Source organism: Ixodes scapularis, unplaced genomic scaffold, assembly GCF_016920785.2.
Source record: "Ixodes scapularis isolate PalLabHiFi unplaced genomic scaffold, ASM1692078v2 PGA_scaffold0__279_contigs__length_252992795, whole genome shotgun sequence".
Lineage (NCBI taxonomy): Eukaryota > Metazoa > Arthropoda > Arachnida > Ixodida > Ixodidae > Ixodes > Ixodes scapularis.
Genome location: NW_024609835.1, coordinates 116,680,610 through 116,690,940, shown reverse-complemented (window position 1 = coordinate 116,690,940; position 10,331 = coordinate 116,680,610). Strand labels below are relative to the sequence as shown.

Below are 10,331 nucleotides of genomic sequence, written 5' to 3'. Positions count from 1 at the left end.
CGAACACCATGATGGTGTGTTTTTGACGTCGTCTGATTGGTCCCATCAGCTCGTAGCGTCGGCTGCGTCTGAACTTAAGGTGAAACCAGATATAGTTGATCCGCGCAGAGTCTCCACGAGCCAGCGCATCTTGCAGCGCGTCTCACAAAGACACACCGAAGACACTTCAGGCTGTTTACGTGTAGGAATCCGAAAGTGTTCCTACAAAACAGTGCGCCACGTCTCCCTTTTGCACATGGCGCTCAGGCGGTGACGTCACGCTCCCCCAATGCGCAGGCGCAGCACCCCCGCCGGCTTTGCGGCTGCCGTGACGAAGCATCTGCGTTGCTGTGCTTTTCTTTGTGTTTCATATCTGAGGCGCGTCCGCTTTGACCTTGAGGGCCTCCGCCGGCCTCACGGCTTCCGTTACGAAGCATCTGCGTTGTGCTTTTCTTTGTGTTTTATTTCTGAAGCGCGTCCGCTTTGACCTTGAGCGGCACGTGCTTGGTGTCGTATTTTTATGGCAACCTTTCGGGCACAATGCCGATGCCGCCTTGTCGAGTAATGGGACATAGGAGGCTTTCGCCTTAGAAAAATAGTCGGTAGACCTCAAGGCATCTAGCGTTGAGGCCTTTCTAATATCCTTGAAATGCACGCCAATCAGAGCTCGGCGTCCTTCTGACGTCCCCGAAACTCCTGCACAAGAAGCAGAGGACTTGCTCTCCGCATAGTCATTGAGAGCGTGAGTACGGCAGGGCGTGTCTTTCGAACGTGTGGCCTCCAGCAGGCTGCCTTCCGCCGTGCGGATTTGCGCGCGCACGAGTTGCACGAGGCACCGAAGCGTTGTCGAAAGTAGGAAGCTCAATCGCGTTGGAGGCGAGACAACTGCAGAAGCTCCTCCCGGTTGTTCTCATTTTGCCAGTGACTATGCGGAGCGCAAGTTCGTCTGCTTCTTTCGCAGAGGTTGAGGTGACGTCAGAGTAACTCCTAGCTCCGATTGGCTCCGAGTAAACCATAGCGGGTACACCTCAATGCAAGCTTCCTCGAGGTCTAACCCACTATCCGTCAATCAGAGCCTATAGGAGTTCGGTGTCGTTCTGACCTTACCACAACCCCTGCAAATGAAGCAGGCGAACTTGCGCTCCGCAAATTAGGCGGCGACACCAAGACGCACATGTCCGCCACTTTGCGGCTACTCTCGTCCAGTTTCAGCGTGTTTGTCGCTAGGGGCCGGTCGAGGACACACCGAAGATGACGTAACGCGCCAGTCTTGTCTTCTAGGTGGTGTTGACGCTGCTCCGTCTGAAAATTCGCATCCTACAGAAACGCCTAGTGAACGCAGCACACTGGCAGGGGTCCATAAACTGAGAAATCACGCGATGCAGTTTTTCAACCTTAACCCACTTTTTTTATTTGCTCCTCAGATTAACAAAACCTAATCATGACTAGAAATATACAAGTACAATGTAATACAACATTACACGCGGCCTTTGGCACGTACTTACGGACTCGGAGACTAAAGAAGGAATAAAACGCGGCAAAGCGAAACAAGGAGTTGCTACGTAAATAAACGCCAGTGTAAAAAAAAAAAAGACGTTTAAAGACATGAGTTACAAGCAATTGTTCCACGTTATCGGAATGCCCAAAAATGAACACGAGTTTGGACGTGTGTTCACCGAAATCCTCATTTAATGTCAGCCTCACCAAGTTCTTGGTCACCATTACACTGCTTTTCACATAAGAAGAAAAAAGCCATTTTGTAGCTACTTTCGAGCGAAGGTACCATCTTGATGGAACGCCGTTATCACGTAGAGTCTTTTGTTTTTATTGCCATTTGTATGACTTTGCTGCTCCCGTCGGCTACACAGTATCGTGTTTCTGGTTCAAATTTCGAATAGTATGTCAGAGTAAGCAAACATTGATGTCGCCTAAAACGAAAATATTCGGCTCTTGATGAAGAGTTCTTTGAAAACATTATAGAAATGCGAGGAACTTTTACAGGAGGTAGTACCACCATCAGCTCGCCTGTTGAATCTGTCGGAGGGCCCATGGCGACTTTGACTCAACCAGAGATGCCTTCACGAGTATCTCCTGAAACTGCGGCCTTTTTTCAAGTACGTACTTTGGAGTCGGTGATGTTCGCAGCTTTACATGACTACTTTCAAATGAAACTTGATTTTTTTTTTTGACTGCGTAAGAAACTGTCACTGAAGAGTTCTACTGGTGTGAACACGACCCCGTAGCTGTTCTCCAGTGTAGTCATGAAAACTAAGACCAGAGACCCTTACAACAAAGGTCTAGTTCAAACAAAGAGCCTTATGCATTTCCTTTTCTTTCATTTCTTTGTTAAAAAAAAGTTGATCTATACTTTGTTTCACCTTAAGTCCTGACACAACTGGCGCTACGTGCTGATAGGAAAAAACAGACAGCGTCAAAAACTCACCATCATGGCGTTTCTCATGTTTATTTACGTGTTCTATCATTACTGGACCAATCATGTACTGAAAACTCTAGTGACTTGTGCTTTGGAGGGTCTTGATTGGTTTCATTTAGCTCGTAGAGTCGGCTGCGTCGGGACTTAAGCTTAAACGAGGCTTAGAATTGTCCTTGATTTTGCTCGTTCTGCTGGGAACTACAATATTATTTGGACCAGTAAATACTTTTGACGGTGTACTCCGATACCAACCACGTAATGTGATGTTATGAACCGCGGCAAAAAGAAAAGCGTATACAACATTGTTCCTGTAACAAAGCAATGCAGTACAATGTAGTCTCGCTATCAAACTCTCTCTTCTGTAGATATCGATGCACTAAAGCTAGAGCTGCCGGCGCTTACAATTTTTCTTGTGTCCAAGAGAGCGAAAGCGACAATCTGTTTCACGAGACAATCTATAGTACATACCAAACGGGACTCGTGAAGAAAACTAAAAAAACAATAAATAAACAGCAAGAATAGCTTTAAATACTGACGCCGAAAAGTGGTACAGTTTACGCACGTTAGAATGCTTTACGGTTATCGATTGGACGCGCCCCGTGGTGCTTGTGCGTACGCGAGTCGAATACCGTTGGCCTCTAAAGCGTTGCCTCTGCTGTCTCTTCGCAGGGATTGTCTAAAACAACGACTGCTCATATGTTTCCCCTCTGGGTCGTGCCGAGGTTCCTCGACATCTGAAGAGAACATGCGAGGCTTTGCCCGCGACGGCATAATCTTGTTCGAGGATATCCCTCGCTTCTCACTCAGTAAGCGCAAGCGGGGATGTGTGAGGACGTGGTCGACGGCAAGTGTACAAAACGCGAGTGGTACGTTTCGCGTTGAGGCGACGGCGTGTAATGGTCGGACTTTACCTTCTCTCTTGAAGCTCCTCTCCCGTGCAGCAGACGAGAGAGAGCGTTTGTACAGTGTAATGCGTGAACAGTGGGGAGACGGAAATGTGTGTGCAGTGAACAGGTTTCTTCCTTGCGAATTAGTGTAGTTTTTTTTTTTTTTTTTCCGATCTACTACCTCTGCGGGGAATGTTATTCTAATGCAAATCAAAATCAGTTTGTCAGAGACCGCAATTTTTTTTTTCGCGTCGTAAAGTTTGGGGTGAATTGTTCCTTCCCATTGTGGTTGCCTGCTATCTTGAAATACAACTTTGTTCGCAATAAAAGCCGATCCCTTTTACTAAGCTTCCAAAACCTGATAGTGCTGATGACACATCCGTCGTTTTCGTTGCTGTTACAAATCTGCCGCCGCTGAACAGGTGTATACTTCGCGGGAAAACAAATAAAAGTCGAGAACAGCAAGAATACTATTGATTTCTCGTTTTCCTCTGACTCAGTTTCGCCTGATTTCGAACCTGAAGTAAGCTCACACTGCCTTCGCGTACACGGAGAAAGAAATGTTTGTGGTCCGTACGCGCTCATAGACGTTCCGAAACGCTGCAGGTAGCACAGCTCGTGGATGCGTTGCCCGTTTAAAATTACTGGCGATCGCCACCTGCAGACGACACAGGCTCCAAGTCGGGCCGTGCTTCGAGTCCAGTTCGAGCGAACCGTACGGACTTGAACACCGGTATGCTTGCACTTCCGTCGCAGTCGCCGCACGCTGACCCACTGGCGGCACCAGAAGGCGGCTTTGGTGTCCCTCCGATGCGCAGTGGTCAGCCGACTGCCCGCGCACTGGTGGTGGCGTTTTCGACGAAGGTGGCCGTAGCCGTAGGTGGTGGCAGCGTCGTCAGGCCCGTGGACGTCGGGAGCCGGAACAGGTTTTCGTTTTCCTTCCGCACTGCAACAGTAAGCAGAACGGAAAGGGTGGTTTAGTTTTCTCTTCAGAGGATTGGAACAAATAAGACGGACAAAAATACTATAACGAGAAATGTATTAATGCCCTCTAGAAGAGCATCACCACGCGTAAGTAATGCCAGCTTCTTTACGGCATCCGGAGATTACGCTGAAACTTAAAAACTTTCCCTCTTAAGCATGTATAAAAGCCACAGCGAACTTTTCGGCAAAATACCTTCTTTATGAGGTCTTATAATGACGCTACATTGGTAGAGTGACAATATTGTGTGGAATCATCTCATAGAGTCTTCTAAAGACAGGCTTGACCCCGATTTAGCATAAACAGAGGTCGCTCTATATGAACTAAAATAAGATTTTAAAATTTTGTTTTCTACATATAAAAAGTACCGCTTTGAAGGTTCCCTGCGATACAATGACCCATAGCTATAACATATCGTCAAAAGGCATCACAGCGTGCTACATTTGGAAATTTATGTTTGAGAGTTCTTTGCGTTGGTTAGTGTTCGTTTATTACATCAACGTTATGTTATGTAGATTGATATGATAAATCTGTGTCGTGCCACATTTTTTATTTTTTGCTCGTGTATTGATTTGTTCTGCATTTTTTTTACAAGGAAACGCTAACGTGCTATAGGCTGCGGCATGGAGGGGCATCCACGCCCTGATTTTTGAATTGCCATACGGTCATCTATAGGCTCAAATGCCGAGGCTCGATATAAAATGGGCCGTAAAAATCGACGCCTGCAAGTAGCAATCGAAACTTTTCTTCAAAGGTTTAGTTCGCAGGTGGGTTTAACCTCGTAAAATTACAAGGCGTAGCTCCCTTTTCGTAAAAACAAAAAAACAAAAAAAAAAGACAAAAAAAAAAAACTTGTTAGGGTTAACGGTGGACGCAGGCGCAGACGAGCGAGTCGAGTTGGTATTTTCAGAGCAAGCTGGTAGCAGGAAGGTAGCTACATGCATCCATCACTACGTGCGGAACGCACGTATCGATGGATGCATGTGCTACCTTCTTGTTCCAGCTTGCTTTAATATCGAGAAAGCCTGCGACGACCGTAGTCTGTTAAAATGAACATAATCTTATTGAAATGTACCTTTTGTTAAAAAAATAAATGCAGGTAATAATAGCAAAACTTAAAGTAAAAAAAGAAAAAAAGAAAAAAAGAAAACGTGGTTGCGTAACGACGGCGTTCTTGCTGTCGACGTATTTCGCCTGCATGTCGTCCGCTTTTTTTCGCTGGTCGGCTACACCTTCCGACACTGCTCCCGATGTTATCTGCCAATACGTGCGCCAAACGCGCCCCGGCATTCGACTCGGTCGTCTGCGTCGCCGTACGTCGTTAACCGTGGCAAGCTATTTGGCCCTATGTTATTTTTGTTTTGTTTTTTACAAAAAGGGAGCTATACACCTTTCAATTTGACGATGTTAAACCCACCTGTAAAATACACCTTCGACGAAAAGTTTTGATTGCTACGTGGGGGCGCCGATTTTTAAGGCCCATTTTAGATTAAGCCTCGGCATTTCAAACAGCCTGATATTCGTTTACAGCTCAAGAAACGCAGCGCGTGGCGGGTACGGAGCATCTTATTAACGTGCTCCACAGCCAATCAGATACCGGCATTAACCAATAAGAATTCCGAGGAACCGAACACAAAGCAAAAAGGGTGATCATAAAAGGTCACGCCTCGCGTTTCTTAAGCTGTCGGTGACTATGCGAAACGCAAGTTCGTCTGCTTCTTTTGCAGGGGCTGTGGTGACGTCAGCGCGCCGATTTCTGATTGGCTCTGGTTAAAGGATAGTGTGTTAGACATCGAGGCTGCTTGCTTTGAGGTCTACCCACTCTCCTTCAATCGGAGCAAATTAGAGCTCGGCGTTCTGACGTGACCACAACCCCTGCAAAAAAAGCAGACGAATGACTTGCGCTCCTAGGTCTTAAATACACGAAGATCAGACACAGCTATACTTCGTTTCAGCTTCGGTCCGAGCGCGGCCAATCTTATGAACCGAAGGGCCAATCAAACAGCGAAAGAGGCACAACGTCATGGCGTGCTCTCTGCAGTTAATAGGACCAGCCGGTATTCGCCGCCTCTCTGTGCGTGCTCCTCCGCCGGCTAGTCCTATCAAGCGCCAAATACACGCCATGACGCTGCGTTTTTTGCGGTCTTTGATTGGCCCTTCAGCTCATAACATCGGCCGCGCTCGGACCGAAGGTGAAACGAAGTATAGTCCTTATGCAGTGATGCTATTTATACACAAGCACCGCCCAATAGAAAAAAAAAAAAAAAAAAAAAAAAAAAAAAAAAAAAAAAAAAAAAAAACGAGTGACCGAATTGAATGAGAAGAACGAGAAAACGAGAAAACATGGCGTTTTTTTCTTTCTTTCCATCCAAACTCTCCGTGGTCGTAATCGCTGCGGGGCGTGCCTAATGATTTTCACGATTCTTGCTTTCTGATTGGTTCTTCGGCTTTCTTGGGGTGGCTAATGCCGCGTTTTCATTGGCTGCGTAGCGCTAATAAGATGCTCGAAACTCGTCACATCCTGCTTTAGAGCTCAGCTCTTTGGCGCTCGTTCCTGGGTTTCGTGGCGTCGGCGTAACCGCACGCGTTGCAATATGGGACGTCACAGACTTATACCCCAATTTAATTTCCTGCTAATTTTAGCGAAGAAACTGAATTGGTGTGTAGGTCTGTGACGTCCCATATAATGCAACACTGCGCATTCAGTTTCCCCGCTAAATTCAACGGTAAAACTGGCGCGATAAGACCTCAACACCAAATCAGTTTCCCCGCTGACTCTAGCGGGGAATCAATTTGGTGTTGAGGTCACGCGACGTCAATTTTCGCGCTATATGTATCAGAGAAACTGAATTCGTTCATAGGTGACGGGACACGCTCATCTGACGTCATTTCCACCCTAAATTTAGCGGAGAAACTGAATTGGCGTTGTGGTCACGGGGCGTCAATTTTGCAGTTAAAATTAGCGGGGCAACTGTAAAAGGAGGGGAGAGTATGGAGGAGGAGGAGGATGGGAGGGTTCTTTATACCCTCCCTTCCTCCTCCTCTTTACCCCTCCTCCGCCCTCTTGCATAAATAATATTATAATAAATATTTACAATATATATATATATAGGTGAAGTAGGGTAAATATAAAACAATGGACCGGGAATAGTTAATAAGTCAAAGATGCGTACTGTTGGAGTTATTAACACAAAGTTTATTGCAACGTTTCGAGCGGGGACCCCAGGTCCCCGTTCGAAACGCCGCAATATACTTCGTACCAGTAACTCCGACAGTACGCATCTTTGATATATATATGTGTATATATATATATAATTGATATTATCTACGCAGGAGTACGAGGTCTATATCTGCACATATAGATATTTCCTCCTCAATTTTTCTAAGTCGGTATATCGCAAAATCAAGATAGCTCAAAAGCTGCGCTCTGGTTTCGCATTGCAGAGATTTGTAAACGTTTTTCAGTTTTTTTCTTGACCTCTCAGTGGCCATCCACTTAAAAAAAACTCACACACGAGGCAACGAATCACTGCAGACAAGAGAAGGATCCCAGCAAATGTCGAAGCTTAGAGTGCGATGAAAGCAAAAATACGATGTCTACGGGGACAATGAGCATGACGATTCATCCTGCACATCGCATTTTCGACATCTAATCGTATTATGAGCTTCGGCATTCACTGGGATCCACTTCTGTTGTCTTTGGTGATTCGTTGTCTCGTGTTCTGCAGAAAGCAAGCTTTCACTTAAATATTTCTCCCCCACTCCCTCCCCCTCCCCCCCCCCCCCCCCCCTTATGTAATACGCTCGAACGGACGTCTTTGACGGTAATGAACTTGAACTTGAGTTTTATTTTTGAAGTGAAATTCTTTTCGAAACAAAATTTCTGCCTACAGATCGCAATATATGCAACTCTGGTTGACGCGCAAAAACCTCCAGTTGCGTATTTTTGAAAGTAGGGATATTATGTTATCGCTGATATTCAATGTTTTGTCATACGCACATGGTTCAAAATTTGTTTTGAACTAAGAAAAGTGAATTTGGAAGAAGTAGAAATGAACGAGTCGAATATCTGAATATTTTGCATTGTAAACAGCGAAAAAACAAAACAAACAACAGCAACAACAACAACAATCCGAAAAAGTGATTACAACAATGTGCAGTTGAAAGCTAAAATGTGCAACGATCGATGGCCCTTTGCACTTTTATAAGCGTTCAAAACTATCAACAATACTGTTGTTTAATTTCTCACCAGTAACGTTATAATCAGCGTTTTTGTTTTCAGGCGACCACCTGGAAGACGAATATATGTAGTAAAATAATAACAGGTGAACTACAAAAAACACGAACAAGACTTGCTCCAATTTAGATCGCGGTTAGATAAAACAATCATAAGATGCTATGATGAAAGGCAGGTAGCTTTTCGATGCTATTAGTAAGGCTCTCGAACATTTCTTGTATTTTTGAAAGGATAATCCCCTAATTTTCACTAAGTTTTGTTGCAAAAAACAACAACAACAATAATAATTGCTTCTAAAAAAAAAAAAAAAGAAGGAAAAATTTGTGTATATGTTTTACACCCCTATCACAACATTGTTATTCGCGACCCAAGTGATACTCAAATCTTGCAAATGCAACAGGCACAAGGCTAGCAGTTCTGGGTTGTCGCACCCGCTGCCTTTTGCCTCTTGCTCGAGTGGTAACTTTGGCGCTCCCCAGCTTTTCCCACGTGCTTCAAGTTCATCTGAAATTGACTAATTTTGTGGGTTTCAATGACGCTCTGTAAGTTTCTAATTAGAACAATATGTTTATTTTCGCTAATTGTAAAAGTTAATCAACGAATTCTAGTTAATTATCGGACTCAACGTGATATATAAATATCCCCTTCCCTCAAATCCCCAAATTGTGTAACTCACCTGCACAAAACGCATTAATGTACCTTTCACATAAAGAAAAAAAAAATCAGTTGAAATTGAAATAAAACACCCTGCATGTGAAGCTCGTACAAAACTGAAGGACAACGACTTATACGCCGTATGTGGGGCGCCCTTGAATCTTCCCATGAATACGACACTTGATGCCATCCAAGTTGGCGTGCCACAGTTTGATGGCCACAGCAACGACCGCTTGGACAAGAAATAGTTGTTTACACGAACCTTTTCCCGTATAACGACTCGCATCGAAGGCGGCAGAAAAGTTTGGTTTTGGCTTAATGAGGGGCGAAAGAGACATCTAAATAACGGCACTTTGTCTACCGAACGGAACTGATTTTAATCAAGGTGTGGTCCATATTTATGATCACGGTTCTTGCTTCCCGATTGGCCCTTCGGCGTTCTTATCGACTAATGCGGCAATCTCATTGGTTGCGGGGCTATAATAATAATAATAATAATAATAATAATAATAATAATGTTAATAATATTTATTCATGAGAGAAGAATTACCAAGTTCAGCTTCGGACCTGGTCAAAGCCGGCAAGGGCTTGTGGGACCAGATCCAGCAAGAGAAGAATCAAACGGCGAGCTCGCATATTGACACACAGTATGTAAAATAAAAGAAAAGAAGAAAATTACACAAAAAATTGTCATTGCTCCCGCAGGACGAACAACGGACTTAGCCGCGGGGCCAGCAGATCAGTCGGAGCACTAAATAAAGGAAACGGCACTCATCGGCGCGCACACACACACACACGCACACTTGTACGTCCGTATTGAAGAAAGGCGAAGCAGAACGTCGGGACGAACAGACTAAGACTGTCGTTTCAAATAGTGTAGGGCACTAAAAAGAAGAAGAGCACTAACGAAAAAAAAAAAAAAGAGATCACTGGGCAAACTCGCAGAGGTCTTAGGGCCCCCACGATGATGCAGATAAAACAACAATCTACTTCAGGACAAAATTGAGAAATGAAAAGAAAAATAATATCGCAAACAGAATAGTCATCGTTTCACCGATATCATATAAAGGTCACAGTCACTGTCGCGATACGTCAGAAAATGTTGTTTTTAGAGTTTTCTTTAATTTCTTGTTTGAGGTAATGGAAAATATTGAGTCT

General features: G+C 44.6%; 1 protein-coding gene across 1 annotated transcript in view; it reads right to left on the bottom strand.

Moving 5' to 3' along the window:
• Nucleotides 1–1,364: 1,364 nt before the first annotated feature.
• Nucleotides 1,365–10,331, bottom strand: part of LOC8029771 — a 28,559-nt gene continuing 19,592 nt past the window's right edge. Inside the window, exon 2 of the mRNA XM_002407403.5 lies at nucleotides 1,365–4,246. Coding sequence (XP_002407447.3) covers nucleotides 4,122–4,246 — 125 coding nt within the window. The 3' untranslated portion in view covers nucleotides 1,365–4,121. The remainder of the gene's footprint in view (nucleotides 4,247–10,331) is intronic.